The sequence below is a fragment of the Rhineura floridana genome, chromosome 1 (genome assembly GCF_030035675.1).
Source record: "Rhineura floridana isolate rRhiFlo1 chromosome 1, rRhiFlo1.hap2, whole genome shotgun sequence".
Lineage (NCBI taxonomy): Eukaryota > Metazoa > Chordata > Lepidosauria > Squamata > Rhineuridae > Rhineura > Rhineura floridana.
In genome coordinates, this window is record NC_084480.1 from 165,547,045 (window position 1) to 165,568,424 (window position 21,380).

General features: G+C 41.1%; 1 protein-coding gene across 5 annotated transcripts in view; it reads right to left on the reverse strand.

The window, feature by feature from the left end:
- Positions 1–21,380, reverse strand: part of PBX1 (PBX homeobox 1) — a 480,515-nt gene that overhangs the window by 71,168 nt on the left and 387,967 nt on the right. For all 5 annotated transcript variants that reach the window (XM_061584450.1, XM_061584460.1, XM_061584440.1 and 2 more), the window contains 2 exons: positions 13,423–13,613; positions 3,936–4,071 (listed from right to left, as the gene is read on the reverse strand). In XM_061584450.1, coding sequence (XP_061440434.1) covers positions 3,936–4,071; positions 13,423–13,613 — 327 coding nt within the window. The remainder of the gene's footprint in view (positions 1–3,935; positions 4,072–13,422; positions 13,614–21,380) is intronic.

Below are 21,380 nucleotides of genomic sequence, written 5' to 3' on the forward strand. Positions count from 1 at the left end.
CCAGGGCAGTACTTAAACTATTGCCTTAATATCCCATGCAAGTAAAGTAATGCTCAAGATTCTACAACAAAGGCTCTTTCCATATACGGAGTGAGAAATGCCAGACGTCCAAGCTGGATTTAGAAAGGGAAGAGGCACCAGAGATCATATCGCAAACATATGTTGGATAATGGAATGGAGCAAGGAATTTCAGAAGAAAATCACCCTGTGGTTTATAGATTACAGCAAAGCCTTTGACTGTGTAGATCATGAAAAATGATAGAATGCTATAAAAGAAATGTAGGTGCTACAGCATCTAATTGTCCTGACGCACAACCTATACTCTGGACATACTGTAAGGACAGAATATGGAGAAACAGATTGGCTCCCCATCGGAAAGGGAGTGAGACAGGGGTGTATTTTATCATCCTATTTGTTTAATCTATATGCAGAACATATCATACGGAAAGTGGGATTGGACCAAGATGAGAGGTGTGAAAATTGGAGGGAGAAATATCAATAATTTAAGATATGCAGATGACACCGTACTACTAGCAGAAACCAGTAATGACTGGAAACGAATGCTGATCAAAGTTAAAGAGAAAACCACAAAAACAGGACTACAGCTGAACATCAAGAAGACTAAAGTAATGACAACAGAAGATTTATGTAATTTTAAAGCTGACAACAAGGACATTGAACTTGTCAAGGATTATCAATACCTTGGCACTGTCATTAACCAAAATGGAGACAATAGTCAAGAAATCAGAAGAAGGCTAGGACTGGGGAGGGCAGCTATAAGAAAACTAGAAAAGGTCCTCAAATGCAAAGATATATCATTGAACACCAAAGTCAGGATCATTCAGACCATGGTATTCCCAATCTCTATGTATGGATATGAAAGTTGGACAATGAAAAAAGCTGGTAAGAGAAAAATCAACTCTTTGAAATGTGGTGTTGGAGAAGAGCTTTACACATACAATGTGGACTGTGATAAAGACAAATAATTGGGTGTTAGAACAAATTAAACCAGAACTATCACTAGAAGCTAAAATGATGAAACTGAGGTTATCATACTGAGAAGACATGATTCACTAGAAAAGACAATAATACTGGGAAAAACAGAAGGGAGTAGAAAAAGAGGAAGGCCAAACAAGAGCTGGATTGATTCCATAAAGGAAGCCACAGACCTGAGCTTACAAGATCTGAACAGGGTGATTCATGACAGATGCTCTTGGATATCGCTGATTCATAGGGTCACCGTAAGTCGTAATCGACTTGAATGCACATAGCAACAACAACAACAAAATGAGAAAATCCTATTTTTAATGTATCAATGGGATTTATATGAAAAAATCATTTTATACTTGGACAACAATTTAGGTTTGACTAGAGCATCTTGAAAACAGAGAAAGTTAGAAGCTAAAGTTTTTTTGTAAACCACTGAGGTTTTTTTTTTATAATCAAGCAGTATAATTATTAAATAAATAAATGAATAAAGTTGGCCCAATTTAGAAAATTCTTGCCAACTACTGCTCTTTGACAAATATGAATGACATTTTAGTACTTCAGTGTTGAACAGTATCTGAATATTTTTTTAACTTTGCATTTTGGGGCCTTACCTGACATTAAATAACAAAAGGAAATTTCATCATAGGTAGCATGTAGAACCTGTAAACCTTGTCAGCTCAAGCAGCAAAGCCAAATTTGCCATAATCTGAGAATACAAGATTACAGTAACAGGAGATTGATATTTGAAATATGAAAAAGAGATATCAAGGGCACTCACAATTCTACTAAAAGTTCAGAGCTCCTTCTGCATGCTGTGGGAGCTTCTACTTTAATATGCCGGAAGAAAGCAACAGCTCCTCCAGTTTTGGAATCTAGCACCAAATAAAAAATGTGTATGATGGGGGAGGGCACAGAATCATCCCCATCCTATGAAATGACTGTCAGTAGAACAGTTTACATGAAACATTTCCATGTTTGGGGATGGACAATACTTAGAGAGAAACACATTTGGAGTAAGAGATTTTTGTTAGTTATTACTCTAAAATTAGACTCCAAATGCCACTCATTTACACAGTGAAGCATAAATGCTAATTAATGTAATTTAGTATCTGGTAAATGACGATAACAAACATAAATGAATCTAAATGTTAGAGACAGAATACTATGAAATAGCCTATATCAAGGACAGCTTTTGATACTTTAAACAAATTCTTGAGCAGGTAAAAAAGCTGCAGTTGATGTAATGCATTTGGATGCAACCTACAAAAGTTCCACTAATTTCGAAGCAGCTGTACAGGAGAACTCTAAACTCTAAACATGGTCTTAAGCAAGGAAAGGAACAAAAGACAGATAAAAGGGCTATTAGGCTGGCAAAACTACTATCTGGTGAACACAAATCTGGTTGAAAATTCGTATTACAAGATGCAACTGGTAAGAGACAACAAGGGTAATTTCAAAGCCAGTGTGGTGTAGTGGTTAGCGTGCTGGACTAGGACCTGGGACACTAGGATTCAAATCCCCACGCAGCCATGAAGCTTGCTGGGTGACCTCACAGGGTTGTTGCAATGATAAAATGGAGAGGGAGGAGAACCATGTATGCCACCTTGAGCTCCTTGGAGGAAAGGTGGGATAACAATGCGATAACTGCTCTAAGCATATGGAAACACAATACTCTCATCAGTGATTCATATAACGAAAAAATACACTTTTCAGATTGTAAATGAGACAAAGAGGGGGAAATTGGTAACACTTTATAGACAAGGTTTAAATTAAAAATATGTGAATTGGGGAAAAAAAGGTCAACAAAACAGTAAGATGAAATTCAGTAAAGACTAGCGTGAATGTGATCCACATGGGTATGTGGATCATGCAATCCCCATTAACTGAATGGCAAATGGCTTTACAAAAGCCACAACATTACAAAAATTTGAGAGGCATTAGCATATTGAAAATATCAAATTCCTTTACTGGTTTTGATTTTTCCAGTCAGACAAGGAGTGGTGTTGTTATCGAACTACATAATAAAGCCACCATGTTCTTTACTATGCAAGCTGCTCAGCTCCAGTCTTTCAGCAACTTTCTTATGAAGGAAGACTTTGTTGAGAGTTTGGGAAGGTTGGGTGGAGCATGAGTGGTAGGACAAATTGAGAAATTTCAAGTAAGAATGTGTTGTTGGCCAATAACTGAATTGGCTAGAGCTTTGCATCCTAGCAGCACACAGTCCATTTGTCACCTTAATAAGAAATTGGAAATCATGTGACAGCACAGAAGAAAATTTTGGAGGTGTTATTCAGCAGCAAATTGGAGAGTAATTACTCTGTACACTGCTTGACAAGATGGAAATTACCCTGGAAATAATCTTGGACACATTTTAGGAAGAGCTTTCAATTGACATGCAGCTCCGGCCAAGAAGCCTATTGGGCCTCATTGTTGCCCCATGTGACCAGGGTGCTATTCAAGCATACACTACAGTCTCTTGTGCCTGCGCACTGCATGGGAAGACTGTTAGTGGTTGCAAGCTGTCTTTCAAGTTGGGTTTTTTTTTGCCATTACTAATTTTCTCATTGAGGAACTACTTTTAAGCTTGCAAGGAATCCAAGCATTGCCCAGAATAGTTTGAAAATCATGATCCCGGGCAAGCAATACAGGTTCTGTTATTTGGCCTAATATAATAAAATTATGTTTTCCAAATACAATCCTTTTCCTAGACAACTTCTACGCTTCTTGCTTAGCAAATCACTTCTCCTTGCTCATGTCCTCAGAATTCTGTTGCTTTTCTTTCCCAGTTGTCATTCTCTTTGCTCATTCTTCATTCATGATGGTACTCTCTTTTTATGCATGCACTTTTTTTTGTATAGGCTCTTTCTGCCTTGTCCAGGTTAGATAAACTGATGTATAAACAGATAGATGTCATCAACACAGACCAGACATCTGGGGTTTCTTACCTGTGAGACTGTGATGCCACATTTCTTGGCTAGCTCCTCTTTGGCTTCCTCACTGGGATAAGGGTTGCTGAGGTGGGAATAGAAATACTCATTGAGGATTTCTGTAGCCTGCTTGTTGAAATTTCTTCTTTTCCTCCTATTCAAGAAGAAATGGACAATCTGTATCCAATGACCTTTCTAAAGGGAGAGCCCACAGTCACCAGTCACACATCAGTTCTCACACACTGTTATGCGAATCAGTATTCAGTCAAACTGACTTAAACTCAAGACACTTTATTATCCTCTTCAGACTTCCCCAAATGATCAAACTAGATGGCAACATAGATTTATATCTCCCCCCCCCCAGTGTTCTTAAAAAGAAAAGCAGCTTTGGGAGGCTATGAATCTGATTGGCAAGGTATCAGGTAGGGACACAGCACTTAACCCTTTCCTTTTCTGATTAAAATTACCTTCCATTAACTGCTTTTCAAAAGCTTGGAAGATACTTTTCAGCCATGAGGGGCAGTGTCAAGTGACCTCACCCCAACTGCCATTCTGCCACCTGCAATGGTGACCTCCAAAGCTTCTTCAACTAAAAAATAGGGGGAGATAAACTTGCATTTGTGTGTAATGCAAATTAGCTCTGTGCCAAATTAGACATGATTAGTGGAGATCTCTGGAGCTGCTTTCACACTGCACTGTATTCCATTATTCTGATGATTTCTTACCTGGTAATTTGCACATTACGTTTGACCTTTCACACAATGTACAAGCTAGTTCCGGAAATCAAGTGGAATGTAGTGCAAATTTAGTGCTAATTTCCATGATAAATAATACCAGAAATAATCCGTTTGTAAGGCTGGGAATCTGGAAGATTGCAGGAGATTTGCACTGCAAGCTTGTCACACGACAAGCTTCCTCTCTCTAGCCTCACTACTTTTCTGTATTTTTTAACTCGTTTCTGCCCATGCCTGCTCCCTATTTGCCTTTGTTTACCTTTGGTGAATCCTCCTTATGTAGGGTTGCCATATTCCAGTTCCACAAATCCGGGCAGGCTAATTTGCATATTATGCAAATATTTGCATATTAATATTTGGATTGTCTGGTTGTTTTGTTTTTGTGCCTAGGAATTACCACCAAAAACTGGGAAAAGATGTGAGAAATCTTTTTTTAAAAAGCAACATTTTCAGCCTTAAATGCCCAGACTCAAGTTTCCAACACTATGGAGTATTTATTGATAGATTAAGAGGATTTATATCTTGCCCTTCTGCTGTTAAAAACAGAGCTCAGCACAGCTAACAAATATAATAAAAACAATAAAAATACACAATCAATATAAAAACATAATAAAAACACAAAATAGCAACAAACATAAAGTAAGTCAGGGCAGCAGTACAGTTAACCATTACATATACGATATATTTCAGAGATGTGGTGGGTGGAGAAAAACAAGAAGCCAAAATGTTAGGAAAAGGAGTCTTTTACACCACATGCTCAGTTCTAAATACTGTAGCAGCAAGTTTTACAAGTTCCTCCAGTATTCCACTGGTGCAGGCACTCAGACATTCAAAGTATCTGTATGTTTCTTAGGTTTTATAAAAGCAGAGCTTTGCTTAACTCAAAATTTCTTCTCCCTTTGATCAACAACATCTACACAGGTTCCACCTCCATACTCAAAATGACGCTGGGTCTGGAAGTATGCAACAACCCCACACATATCTTGCTAATTAGATTACCAATGCTAGGATGTCTGTCTTATCGACTACTCTCCTGCTCCCCCCCCCACCGGGCATCATGAAATACCCAGTCCTTGGGCTCAGAAACAAAATAAATATCTGGTCCTCTTCAAAGTACTCATAAGCCCCTTGTTTTAATTAAAATAATAATTATAAATTCTTGCTCTTATCACTAATGGGAGTTAATTATCTTGCATATGCTGCTGTTGCTTCTATGGCTGTAATGGAGTGAGGTTAAAGATAAGTGAAATGCAAATAGGAAAAAAACAACACAAAAGGCAGTAACATTTTCCTAAATGTAATACCATACCAACCACAACAAGATTCCTATAAGTAAGGCAGAAAACTCAGCATCCCACAACCAGTCAGGATTCATAACCAAAAACCCAAACTAAAAAAATCCTAGCAGCCAGTCAGCCAAGGTCACAGAAATCCCCATGCAGCACAACCTGACCTGGGGACTGCAGTTAATGCAGAATGCTGCAGCACAATTGCTGACATGAGGGAGATCCTATCAGCACATAATACCTCTGCTCTGAAATCTGCATTGGTTGCTGATTTGCTACCAGGCCAAGTTCAAGCTGTGCTTTCCATGTTATGGGTGCCACATAGTACTTGTTCTGCTCTTGTAAGAAATCAGTCCTGTAAAGTAGCAGCACCTACACTTTGGAACTCCTTGCCTACTCACATTAGGTAGACGCCTCTTTTCAGCACCTGCTAAAATCAGTTTTCTTGAGGCAAGCCTCTCCAGGCATGTGGAAGCTATTGTGTTTTTAAATCTGTTTTTAACTCATTGTTCGTTTTATTATTTTGAATGTTTTTAAGTATCTGTCCTTCACGCTTTTGCCAATAATTTTATTGTTTTAATTCTTTCTGTAAACCGCTTTGAGATTTTTTACAATAAAGCGGTATATAAATGTTGTAAATAAAAATAAATAAATGTTGGAGTCACTGTGGCCCTTGAGTCTCTTCCCACTTTTAGGAACCAAGGAATCTGCCTTATACTGATTCAGGCCATTTTGTACCATGATTTCTTAAATGCAATACCATACCAACCACAACAAGATTCCTATGAGTAAGGCAGAAAACTAAGCATCTCACAACCAGTCAGGATTCCTAACCAAAAACCAAAAATATGATAAATGAAGAAATATTTATATAAGCATGACTATCAAATATATTTATTATTTACACAAACTGTAAACATATTTATAGTGCAATCCTATGTTTATTTATTCAGAAGCAAGTCCCAGTGTATTCAGTGGGGCTTACTCAAACAGGGACAGAAATGCAACCTCAAGTGATAAGCAACTTCATTCACACAACCCAAAATTCAGAATCATGCCACTTTACGCTGTTTTGCAACTGTTTATACTTGTTTTTATGGTTATTGGATTTTAGATGGCTTTATTTCTTGTTGTGAGCTGCCTTGGTTTCCAACCCTACCTCACAGGGTTGTTGGAAATACTCCATACACGCACACGCACACACTGCAGATGTATAAATACATACAGCCCATATAATAGTTTATTGTCAAACCAGTTGGTCATTGCAGAAAAATCAGTATTAGTTTTAAAAAAATCAGTGTTACTTTCCTACAGAATAAAAATTGTAATACCTAAGTAAGCCCTGCCTACTTGCTTTAAAATAGGACTGGAGGGGGGGGAACAGAAAGAGTTAGAACACAAGCACAATTATTTTTTACATTCACTCCAGAGTCCCATTGATTTTCAGCACATTCATAACCATGTCTACTCAAAAGTAAGTCCTATTGAATTCAATGGGATTTAGTCTGGGCATATGGGATTAGCATTGCTTTTACAAAAGCAAGTATTGGGAAGGTTTTCAAAACACTGCCCAGGATCTGACTCCTGCACACAAGAGGAAAAAAACTGAAATGTATATACTTACCCAATTTATGAGATTTTCAGATAAACGGGGGGAACCACCATTTTGTTTTCTAGACACTGCCTCAGGTCAATGAAACTGAAACACAACCCTGGCTTCACTGATTGGCTACAATCCGGAACGGGCGGGATTAAAGCTACGAAGTGCTATAGTATACAGTACTGTTTAAAGAAAGATTTAACAGTCAGGGGCGGCTGACGTTTTTACGTATATCTCGAGAACTGGACCACCTGAAACTTAATTTTTTTTAAAATTAAAGCTGAGAATCTGGGCCACCTAAGGGGCTAGCCGGGCACCAGGTGGCATGCAAAGAATCTGGGTAAAACCTGGCTAACCGGGCAATATGGCAACTCTATCCTTATGTTGTTTTTCTGTCCTCTGATTTGTGCCTCAGAAGTCCTGTTCTTTCCCCCCCTCTCCCCCATGGAGTCAGGCGGTTGCTAAAAGATCTAACAGATCTTGCCCGCCTTTTTTCTCTTCTCTGTGTTCAGTTTATTCCAGCTAGTTTCCTCTGGCTGCTTTCAGATATGCCCCCTCCCTGTTGACTTTTCGCTGAGCCTTGAAGACCTGGCTCTTGAGGCAGGCCTATGGGATCTCTGGGGTGGGTTAGGTTTTACACTGTATTAATGTAAGATGGTCTTCAGATGAGATGTTATGATATTAATAATGTGATGATGATGTATACGAGCAGATTGTATTTCATATTGTATTTTATATTGTACGTCGCCCAGAGTGTCCGTTCAGTTGGACAGATGGGCGTCTGCTAAATAAAATTTTATTATTATTATTATTATAGTTGATGAAGTTGCTTTTCAAGTCTTTTCAAGTCCTTTCCTATTGTTCTTTAAGTCCTCCTCTCCTCAGTCAGCAGCTTCTTTTTAAAGTGACCACTTTCCCCCCTTTTACCCAGTGTCTTGTTTCTGGCTCTTTCTTTTTGGAAATTTTGCTTTCTTGCTGTTTTTCACCTGATCCTGGTGTCTCCAGTTGCAGCAGTATGAAAAACATTTGTGCAACATGCTGGCAGAGTGAAAATAATTTTAGAAATTGGGACAGAAGTGCTACCGTTTTAATCCATTAAACTAATGCAATAAGCCTCATGTGTGAAAGCACATGGCACAAAAGCGAAAGATCTCATTTATAGGAGATCAGATCACAGATCTTCTGTTCAGTGGCGTAACTAGGGTTGGTGTCACCCGGTGCGGTAACTCATGGTGTCACCCCCATGGACCTCCTCCCGTACAAGGTATGATAGCAGTCTTCAAGTACTTGAAAGGTGGGCTGGGATCTCTTCTTGATTGTCCCAGAGTGCAGGACACAGAATAATGGGCTCAAGTTGCAGGAAGCCAGATTCCGATTGAATGTCAGGAAAAACTTCCTAACTGTTACAGCAATATGACAATGGGACCAATGAACTGGGGAGGTGGTGGGCTCTCCAACCCTGGAGGCCTTCAAGAGGGCAGCTGGACAGGGACCTGTCAGGGATGCTTTAATCCGGATCCCTGCATTGACCAGGGGGTTGGACTCGATGGCCTTATAAGGCCCTCCCAACTCTCTGCCATCCTATGATTCTATGAAATTTACACCTTGGAAAGGGGACAGTTCCAAAAACATCCATTTCGTAAACAAACGTCACCACTCATGTGCTAGAAGTAAACGATTTCTGACATACACTTTCATCCATTTTGGAAATACAGGCTGTTCCCTGCAACAGGACAGGGGAGGTCTGCGGTTCTCCGGATGTTGCCAGACCCCCAACTCCCATCAGCCCCAGCCTTAAGTGGCAGAAGGGGAATCTGGATTCCTGGGCAGTCGTGTAGTGGCAAATCCAGAAGTGCAAAGTCCCTTCAAATGGTCACAGTCATGCACCCCTCACAGCGCACACCCCCTTCTAAGATTCTGGAATAATCTGACCAGGCTCCAATGCCACTTTCTGCTTCTCTATCGCTGTCATCGTTTGGCTGTCCTTTCCTACAGTCAGAGATATTGCTTGAATTACTGCATTCAGTGTCTACACGTTTATCTCCCTAGGAGCTAATCAGCATGAAAGGTGAGTGTGTCAGCCACTGAGAAGAGTCTTCTCAGTGGCTGACACACCTCCTTTCACCCTGTTTGGCTCCAATCAGCAGGGAAGGACAAGGAAGCATGTTTTAAGACTCTTCTCAGTGGCTAACACACTCCCCATTCATGCTGTTTAGCTCATAGGATGTTGAAGACCCTACTGAGACCCTGCTCCCCAAAAAGTAAAGGTTCTAAAACCCCCTCGGACCCTGGAAGAGTACACCCCTGCTCCTGGGTCCCTTTCTCATCTCGCTATGGCTGCGTACCCACCATACATTTAATGTACGTGGCTTCCCCCAAATAATCCTGGGACCCGTAGTTTACCCCTCACAGAGCTACAATTCCTAGCATCCTTAACAAACTACAGTTTCCAGGATACAGATGGCATGTACACAGCCTAAGAGTAGCGGAGTTTGATGACGAAGAGGAACTAGAATCCCTGGCCTGTCTGTATACGGTGAGGCAAGATTTATACTGGACAGACAGTGTAGTATCACCATACATCTGAAGCACATTTTCTCCCCAAAGAATCCTGGAAATTAAGAGTGCTGAGAATTGTAGCTCTGTGACGGGTAAACTACAGCTCCCAGGATTCTTTGGTGGAACCCATGTGCTTTAAATGCATGGTATGTATGCAGCCATAGTGAGATGAGAAAGAATACTGGAAGTGTAGTTTGTTCAGGATGCTGAGAGCTATAGTTCTGTGAGTGGTAAAGTACTGTTCCCAGGATTCTTTTTTGGGGGGAGTGATGAGCTTTAAATGTTGGTGTTTATGCAACATGAGTGCTTAGACTAAAGCCACAACATGCACACCATGTAGTCATTCCCAACCTTTGGGTCTCCACATGTTGGTGGGAACTGTAGTTTGTCCTCTCAGAGCTACAATTCTCACCCTCCTTAGCAAACCACACCTCCCAGGATTCTTTGGGAGAAGTCATGTGCTTTAAAATGTATGATGTGAATCGGTGACTTCAGACTGCTTAGAGCAGGGAGCCTTGATGTCTCTACCACTGAAAGGGTAGCACTAGGATGCCTGGGTTCTTTTCTTGACCGAGTAGGAGTGGGCAGAAAAGTAGAACTTGAGCAGGCTCATCGGAAAGGGCTGAAGAAATGATATAGGACTATTCTGTTAAAAGCCATGCGTGTGCCCACATAGCAACATGCACCCTTTTAGTGCAATAGTCCTTACTCCCAACTAAGGCTGCAATCCAACACATGTCTACTCAGAAGTAAGCTCCATGGGTTTAATGGGACTTACTCCCAGGTAAGTGTGTATTGGATTGCAGCCTAAGTATGTGTGCAATTTGAAGTTGTTTTTAGTTGTTTCTAATTATTTATTTTAAACTGTTGTAACCCACCTTAGGACCTCAGGGTAAAAGGCAGGTATAATAATAATAACAGACTGTAGCATAAAGCACTTTACACAATGACAAATGTGACAGAAGCAAAATATAATTCTCATCACCACCATCAGTTATGTCACTATCATTAACAATAATTATTATTTATTCATGACATATTTTATACCTTACCTTTATTGCGAGAAGCTTAAAATGGTGTACAACAGTCCTGTAAGGGAGGCCTCTTTAATTATCCCCCTTTTGCAGATTTGGATGTGTGTGCCTGTTGATGCTGCTAGGGTGCAGGGAGGTTGCTTTAAGGTCACTTAATGAGGTCATGGCAAAGATTCAAGCCGACCCAGAGATTTCCTGCAAACTGCAAACATCCCTAAGTGAACACTTTGCAGGGCTGTTGTGAAACCTGCAGAGCCAATGGGCACTGAGTTGTAACAGAGCACTTCTGAACCGGTTTACTCAAAAGAAAATCCCATACATTCCATGGGATTTACTCTCCAGGTAGTGAGTTTATGGGATTGCAACTTGAAGCGTTCCGAAGGGCTTATATTTCAGACCAAATTGTGCAATCCTGGGCAAGTTTACTCAGAAGCAAGTCTCGCTGTACTCAAAGAGGCGTACTCCCCAGGAAGTGATTCCCATAATAGGCATCTGGCTGGCCACTGTGAGAACAGGATGCTGGCCGAGATGGACCACTGGCTCAATCCAGCAGCCAGCCAGACTCCCTTTCTGATTTTCAGGCTTGCAGCCAAAACTTTGCAAAACAAATCCAACAGGATAAGCATGACTGATGCCTCTGTCTTCTCCCCCCTTTCTTCCCGCCCATATGGCGTTGGGGTGGAGACAGGATACGTCACAGACACCAAGCCGCCCAACCTGATTCACTTCGTGCGCCCGCCGACGCTGCTTCCGGTCTCGCCTGCCCGCCCACCTGCCTCCGAGGAGGAGTTGGCTGCTTCGACGCCAACCCGGAGCGCTTCTAGGCTCCTTTGCTGGACAACGGTGCCCTGCCCCGCAACGGGGCGGCTCTGGGTATCACCCCTCTCATGGTGTCACCCGGGTGCGGTCCGCACCACCCACACCCGCTTAGTGACGCCGCTGCTTCTGTTGTCCAGCCATGTCCATTCTCTCATTCTTTTGTGGCTTGCAGAGAAAATGAGACCCATGGGCACAAAAAATAGATTATCTTATTGGTTATACTGCAAACACCATTTGTTTTCTTTTGACACATTTGCCTTGCAGAGTACCTTTAATCTGCCCACGTCAAATAGCCTTTATAAGTCCCATTTATTGGAAGACCAGCAGGCAAGCAAATTGGAAGAGCATATGGCACTGGCCACAAATTGAAAGATGGGCAAACTCTGTAGGATGCTCACTTGTGCCCTGCTCTGTGAAAGGGGAAAAAAAAACCCAAACCGCTAAGTAGAAAATCAGCATAACAGTGAGAGAACTGGCCTAGAAATTTTCTCCCTGATGTGCTAATATTCTACTTGCAGAGAATTTTTACTTGGAAGAGCATTCAAAAATGGTGTCTCCTCCCTGCACTCTGAATTTGTACAGTCCATTATATTACTGTCTTGTTCTGTTGAATGTAGAAACCAGGCCCAAGATATGGTTTGTTCTATCTCTTTGCTCATCCTGGTATTATTAAGCTTTCCCTCAATCAAACTAAAGCGTCCCTCTCTGGCTGGAATCCTTACATAACACAATGTACAGTGAGGCTCTCAGCCCTTTTCCTGTATCATATAGAAGCTTATGAATCTAGCCATTGTCTTTTAGGTAAGAGGTGAAAGCTTATATCTCCCAGAAGCACACCCATTCACCCAGCAGGTCCCTCTGCTTCCAGCTGGATGCTGTAGTGCACACCTAGGTATATAGAAAGTGTTTCAATAATAATGAGCAATTTCTTATAGACTGAATGCAAAGTAGTAAGTCATGCCCTGCCTTATCAAATTAAATCAGAGTCATATATGCTGAACCGTCTTAATCCAGAGACGGATATAGAAGGATATAGGAGAGAAGGAACTCTCAAGAGTTCTTCAAGTGTTTTGCTTTTCAGTTCTAGCTGAGGCAATTAAATTAGTTATATATTCCTGATTTAGTCTGATTTCAGCTTGTGTGTAAAAATAATCCTGTAGTTTACCTATGTTCTTCCCCGGTAAGCTTAAGCAACAATTTCATTCAAGTTAAAAATATAAATTATTTAACAGTGGCTTATTTATTTAGGAAGAAACAGATACACCAGGCTTGAAAATAAATGTTTAAAAGTTACTAGCCCACAAAAATGTTTGTTAGCTCACATTTCCACAGATACCTATATTAATCATTTGTGGTACCAAATTCCTGGGAGGAGGAGGAAGATGATGAGCATCTGTAGTCCATTTTACAAAAGCTTGCCTTTCTGGTCCCTTGGAAATGAATGGTCATTAATATGCATGGGGTGAAACTCACCGTGCATCGAGAAATCGTGAGCGCAGGATCATGACGGCTTCGCACGTGCTCTGTTTTAGTTGCATCTGGATGGAGCTGAACTTGCGGTGGATGATGCTGACCATCCGCTCTATCTCCTTGGGTGAGATGGGCCGGGTCCTGCTCTGCTCCCGCAGAAGATTCATCACATGAGTAGTAAACTCATTGCATGCCTGGGACAACAAGAGGAAGAGAGAGAAGAACCCTTAGGACCAGAGGAATCACTGGCTGGTGCACAGGATGCTGCAGCAGTACAGATGTGTGAACCCTGCCCTTTATTTCCTTAGAGTTTTCTGCTTTTCTGTCCCATGGTCTCAGTTGAACATATCTACAGAATGTATCATTTAAGGAAACAATCAATGTAAATCAGATGCAGATTGGAATGGGCTTCCAAATACAGATGCCATCTCTCTGGTGTGTTGCTTTTCATAGGATGTGCATTCAGATGTTCATTTACATGTGCAGCTAAATTCAAGTGTTTCATACTCCATTGATTTCAAGGAGATGCATATTTGGGTGTGCATAAAGATTCTTTAACCTCCAATGAGCTTGGAATGAGAACTTCCAGTGAGAAGTTTCTGCATTCTGCATTTTGACCTCCATTAGTTCTATGAGAATGTGTATGTCTGTATAGTTTTCCCCTGAATGGAAAGTAAATTGGATATATCCAGACATACAGTAATTATGGAGCTACAATATCCAGATCAGAAATTTAACCTTTTGTATTACTATGACATCTCTATCCAACACTCTCATGGAGAAGAAGATCCAACACTCATTTACGCACATGGCGTGTGCATAAACAAGTGTGCATGAACATCCACACATGCACAGATAAAGGAGTTGATCGTGACTACTGGGAGAAATTCAGTTTGGTTCACTTTTTTTGCAATTCACAATTACCAAAACACAGCTATCCTTCAAAATTTGTACTTCTCTCAATTTTGTGATGCATTTCTCCAGACAAATAATGTGTACAAAAATGTATATATTCACTAATAGGCAAAAAACCTTGCGGTTTAAGAATGTACCTATAGCCCACAGATATTTCTACCAAACTTTAAAAAGCAGGGAAATTGGGCAGCTATAGTGAATGCACCAGGGGAGCAGGAGACCTGAACTCCTCTCTGAGATATTGTACTGCCCTATAAATTTGTCAAAATGCAAAGACAATTTGGGTTGCTCTTTCACAGTCCAATCCACTTCCTGTGTAGCTTGGAAGAATTTGGTAACATGTGCCTCTGAGCATATGGTGAGTGGTGGCAACACCTGCCATTTCCAAAAATGGAGAATTATATTTTTGTATGTTTGTTGGTGTTCTTCTTACTTTGCTTCTTTCCTGTGTTACTAATGTTTCTACAGAGAATCTAAACTAGAAAATTTTATTTCCCTCATTATTCATCCTAGAAATCTGTGTCAAATTTATTTTTATTAATTTCAAAGCCTTTTTATTGGTCAATGTCATATGATGGTGAAGATAGCCTTTTTTGTTTCAAATTGGAGGTTATGATCTATTTCTATTTTGGGTGCATTAACAGTTGGACCTGAAACTGCAGTTTAATGTAAAATCAGATTGATTACAATATGTTGCTACTTTAGCAATGACTCTAGTTGTTGGAAAAAAGAGGATGCATGTTTTCAGCCTGCTATGTTTAAACCACTTTATTTAAGGCAAGGTGTTCACGATCAATTAAAAACAAAGAGCACACCTAGAATTTTGCTAGAATATATTTCACCTCCCACTGTTTTATCTTGTGCAAATTGAGACACTTCTGAGGTCCAATGGAGACTATTTTGGAGAAGTCAGTACCATTATTCCACAATTATGTTTGGAGTTTTTTTAGGATAAATTTTGCAAAGTGTTGCTGTACTTCACATATTCATAGAAACAAAAGCAAAAGAAAATGATTTCCTATAGAAAACTTCACTAAAATTGCAAAGTAAATCAGCCATATTTAAAGTGACCATCTGAACTATATCAACTGTCTTAATAATGTTGCTTCCTCCCGGCTAAAACAAGATCAGCACAGGACATATCTTCTTTCTATTATTTGGGCTGATTACAGGTGTCCCCACCACTCACCATATGCTCAGAGGCACATGTTACCCAATTCTTCCAAGCTACACAGCAAGTAGATTGGACTGTGAAAGACCAACCCAGATTGTGTTTGCATTTTGACAACTTTGTAGGGCAGTCCAATATCTCAGAGAGGAGTTCAGGTCTCCTGCTCCCCTGGTGCATTCACTATAGCTGCCCAATTTCCCTGCTTTTTAAAGTTTGGTAGAAATATCTGTGGGCTATAGGTACATTCTTAAACCGCAAGATTTTTTGCCTATTAGTGAATTTCCCTGCTTTTTAATCCGAGAGGTAAGAAATGGGATCCTGTGCAAGTTTGCTGAGAATGGATTGATCATTTGCATGCTTATCGAGTTAAGTGGGATTTACACACACACACACAACAGGCAATCATGCTTAGGATAGGTGAAACTGACCACAGGGATGGGGAAGGGAGGAGGGGGAGGAGTGGAAAGGCAGAAGGGAGGACTTGGATGGGAGCAGGCAGGAGGGGGAGGGGAGAAGAAGGACAGATGTGGTCGTTTGCATGTTTATTGAGTTCAGTAGGATTTACTCCTGTGCAATCATGCTTAGGATAGGTAAAACTGATTGGGGGGGAGGGACGGAGGGCTGGAGTGCGCAGGGAAGGTGGAAGAAGGAAGAGGGGAGGAGAAAGAGAGAGGAAAGGGGAAGGAGGGAAAAGGCAGGTCTGATCATTTGTATGATTATTGAGTTGACTCGGATATACTCCTATGCAATCATGATTAGGATAGGTAAAACTGATCAGGCTGGGGCTGGCAACCAAGACATCTTCTGTATCTTTCAAAGTTGGGCAGGGGGGAGGGACAATTCTACCTTGTGGTTTTTCCCATTACATTGTTGCAAGAACACCGGCACTTGGCGGACTTTCTCTTCTCCTAAAGATACAGGATCAGTCTCAGGCCCTGAACCTGGCAACCCTACCTCCCACCCAAATTGAAAACAAAGTTGTCCCTGGCCACATCCACACCAGGCCTCTATTACACTTTGGACAATCATCATTTATTTATCTATTTATTTAGTGTATTTATATACCGCCCCATATCCAAAGCTCTCTGGGCGGTTTACAATAACTAAAAACATTAAAAACAAATATACAAATTTAAAAACACATCTTTTAAAAACAATTTAAAACAATTTATCATGGCTTCTCTCAAAGCCATGGCTCAAAGCCAATCATGGCTTCTCTCAAAGAATCCTGGGAAGTGTAGTTAGTGAAGGGTGCTGAGAGTTGCTAGGAGATGCCCTGTTCCTCTCATAGACCTTCAATCAGAGTGGCTGACTGTTAACCATTCTCTCAGCGGAATAGGAGTCTCCTCTCAGCACCCTTCACAAACTACACTTCCCAGGATTCTTTGAGGGAAGCCACGACTGTCTCAAGTGAAATCAAGTCTGGTGTGGGTGTGGCCCTCTGGTTAGCCAAGCCCAGCAGCTGTGAGCCTTTTAGAACACTGACAGTTGGTCCTTACTGAGCATGCCCCGCGTTATAATAGGCTTCCAGCCAAAATTTCTTAAATTAATTAAAAATCAACCAGGCATTTTTTTAAACTTTTAAACTCCAGAAGATGAAGGTCAGAGTATGGGGCAAGGTCAGTATTAGGATTACAGGTACTCTGTGAACATGGCTGATTTTTAATGAATTTCAACAGATTATGAGAACTCTCAGAGAAAAAAAGTCCAAAAGGGCTCTGAGTTTTTCTCTCTCTTTTTAGACTTTGAACTCTCGATTCTCTCTGACTGTTTTGTGTATAGCCATGAAAATTGACAGGGTTGTCAAGCAAGCGTTTCTGAGTTCAGGACTATACGTTTTGTAAAGTTTTGTTTTGAAATGAGCTTATGGGAAGCCTCAGAATGGCATGGGGGGATATTTTCCATTTAACATTGCGGAATGTGAAAAATCCCCGCTGACTATAGTATACAGCCACTGTCGTGGCTGTATAATCAGTGAAAATAACATGAAAATGCGGTGTATTAGGAAAGTATGCTTGCAAAAATGTGTACATTTGGTAAGATTTCATATAAAAATGTCTATATTAGGAGAAATGCACACTAAAATGCTGATGAATTTTAATGAGGACTTTAATTTTTTTAATCAAACTTATCTGTAATAGAGTGAGCCAATGGCCTTATTTTGTTTGTGTTTATTTAAAATGTACATCCCACCTTCCTTTGTAAGAAGCTCAAAGCAGCTTTGTTTCCTGTTACCAGGTGCATGAATGACCATATTTCCAAACACACAAGTGCAAAGATATGCATAAACTGTACATGGCCACATTCACATCCATTGAATTGAATGGGAAGCCCATATGCGCAAGGAATTTCAACAAATGATTTAGTGAATAAGGCTCTGAACTGGGGCAACATTATTGAATTTTCTCCTTCAAAGACCACCTCCAAGCTACTTTCATCTTTTTCCATCTCAAGTAATTTTAAAGGTCTCCCAAGTTGAATTGCAGCATTTACAAGAACTATTCACTACAACAAAGGTATGCCCCAAAGCCGCTGTTGTCATTTATGGTATCAAAAAATGCTAATGAATTTACTCATGGGAAAAAAAAAACTCCTATAGTGAAAAAAATAAGACCCTCCGTGGCGCAGAGTGGTAAGCGGCGGTAAAGCAGCCAAAGCTCTGCTCACGGCCAGAGTTCAATTTCAATGGAAGGAGGAAGTCGAATCTCTGGTGAAAGGGGTCGAGGTCCACTCAGCCTTCCATCCATCCATGGTCGGTAAAATGAGTACTGGTAAAGAAAGGCTGGGGAAGGAACTGGCAATCTCACCCCTTATATGCGGTCTGCCTAGTAAACGTCGCAAGACGTCACCCTAAGAGTCGGAAGCAACTCACACTATAAGTGCGGGGACACCTTTACCTTTATATTGAAAATGGATTTCTTTCAGTTTCCTTTTTTTTCTTGAAATTATAAAAACATTATAAAAACAGTTTAAAACATTCTAAAACACAGTCTCTAACCATCCTAAAAGTAAAGTTATGCAACAAAATATACAGGTATCCTTCTAAGTGATTTCTGCTAAATGAGGCAGCCTGGCTGCTCCTGCCTGCCAGTGTCATGTGCCAAAAAGTGAAGCAAGAGCTATGATTGATAAGTGAGTTGCCTGGTCCTAAAGAGCTGCTGTTTTGCCCTCCCTTTTAGTGCACTTTTCTTGCTTTTGTCTTTTTTTCTAGTCCTTGCAATCTCCATAGTTTGCCCTTCCTTTTCCCCTAGCAACCAGGATTCATCTGACAGCAGGTAATGCCTAGAATTTATTTTCTGCAAATACAACTACACAACAACTGTGAGTGATTGTTAAAAAATCCTCCCCCCCCCACCAAAGCCAAATGTGAAAACTTTGCAAAGAGGCTTATGCATGTTTTCTGCTTTGCAAGAGCTAAAGACCAGAGAGACTCATTAAGAATTCCCTGTATAAATTTACACTACAATGGTAACCATGAGGGAGTTTAGGGCTATTGTTTAGGCCAAGCTTGTAGAAGAGATAGCAGCTGACAGGATTTCTGGCTCTTTTCCCTCCTGCCTTTAACAAAGTTGTGGGTTTCCCCTTTGGGTGTTGTTCCCAAGAAGCAGGCTAGGGAGTACCATCTTACACATAACCTTTCTTTCTGCAAGGGACGTTCTGTCAATGATGGGATTCCCCAGGAAAGTGCCTCAGTGAGCTGCACCTCCTTTGATGAAGCTGTGGTGAGGCGGTGTGGAAAGGGATCTTGTTGGCAAAGTGCGATATAAAATCTGCCTTCCATTTACTGCCTGTTTACCTGCTCACTGTAAGTCTGCTGGGCTTTAAATTCCACAGCTGGGGTAAGCTACTTCCTACCTGGTGTTATGTCCTGTCTGGGGGCTCCCTACCACATGTGCTTGTGATTCACTTGGGGGAGACGGGATTGGGGAATGTTGCCTAGGGTCACACTTGATGTGTGTTGGATTAAACACATTTCCCCTGATGTGCTGGTCATGTAGCTGGAGATGGTAGAGCACAGAACATGGAGGTGGGCTATTCACCGTAATCATATCGAAAAGGATAATGGGGTGCATCTCTATGAACAGGGTTGCAATATTTTCCTGGAGAATCTGCAGAGAGATCTGTTTGACCTTTTCCTCCTGTGGAATGAGGCAAACAAGTGGGAGCTGATTGCCTCTTGTGGCATGGAGTTTGGGCAAGTGAGAAAGGTGGGGAGAAAAATTGTAGGTATACTGAGTCATTATTGGGTTCAGGGCACTCTTTAGGGTAGGGTAGGGAAGAACTAGTGTTATGCCTGGAGGGTGCCTTGTGACCTGACACATGCAGTTTGGGTGAATGCAGGTGCAGCAGGGTTTGGCTGTGCAGGTTGGCTCCATACCCAAGGCTCACCTTGCAAAGAGGGAGTTATTTCTTTTCCATCTTTTGCTGGACAGTGGCTGTAGTACATGCCCAGGGGATGCTTCCCTACCAGAATTGGTTAAATTCCTCACCTGCCCATGGATTCAGAATTTGGTTTATTTGGTTATTTGGTCTGCAGATACTCCAGATTGTTATAATAAATATAACCTTATTCCAATATTTTGTCTCACAAGTCTTCTTTGCAGATGTGGGGGCAAAGAGCTCTCCTGTTCAGAGACTGAGCAGTTGCCAAGGGTCAAAGGGGACAATTAATAATGGCATCATGTTCCTAGGTCAGAGAGAGCAGGTGGGGGAGGTTCAGAGGGCTGTTATTACTAGGGTCTTGGGTAAGGGTAGGTATGGAATGGGGAGGTAGGAAGCATTATTGTAAAAGAATGGGGAGTTGACATGTGACACCTGATGTCCCTCCTAAGCAGGGTTGATTTTATTTATTCATTATTAAATTTATATCAAATTGATTTAAATCATGATTTGAAATGCTTCTCTGAAGGACTCAATTTTAATTATTTAAATCATCAGTGAGGAAGATTCTATTTAATCATACTTTTTTGGTAGAAAGACATTATTGTTTAATATAACCTTAATGCATATTCATAAGAACATAAGAAGAGCCTGCTGGATCAGGCCAGTGGCCCATCTAGTCTAGCATCCTGTTCTCACAGTGGCCAACCAGGTGCCCGGGGGAAGCCCGCAAGCAGGACCTGAGTGCAAGAACACTCTCCCCTCCTGAGGCTTCCGGCAACTGGTTTTCAGAAGCATGCTGCCTCTGACTAGGGTGGCAGAGCACAGCCATCATGGCTAGTAGCCATTGATAGTCCTGTCCTCCATGAATTTGTCTAATCTTCTTTTAAAGCCATCCAAGCTGGAGGCCATTACTGCATCTTGTGGGAGCAAATTCCATAGTTTAACTATGCGCTGAGTAAAGAAGTACTTCCTTTTGTCTGTCCTGAATCTTCCAACATTCAGCTTCTTTGAATGTCCACGAGTTCTGGTATTATGAGAGAGGGAGAAGAACTTTTCTCTATCCACTTTCTCAATGCCATGCATAATTTTATACACTTCTATCATGTCTCCTCTGACCTGCCTTTTCTCTAAACTAAAAAGCCCCAAATGCTGCAACCTTTCCTCATAAGGGAGTCGCTCCATTCCCTTGATCATTCTGGTTGCCCTCTTCTGAACCTTTTCCAACTCTAGAATATCCTTTTTGAGATGAGGCGACCAGAACTGTACACAGTATTCCAAATGCAGCTGCACCATAGATTTATACAACGGCATGATGATATCGGCTGTTTTATTTTCAATACTTTTCCTAATTATCCCTAGCATGGAATTTGCCTTTTTCACAGCTGCCGCACACTGGGTCGACATTTTCATCGTGCTATCCACTACAACCCCAAGGTCTCTCTCCTGGTCGGTCACTGCAAGTTCAGACAGTTCAGATATGTATGTTTCATTA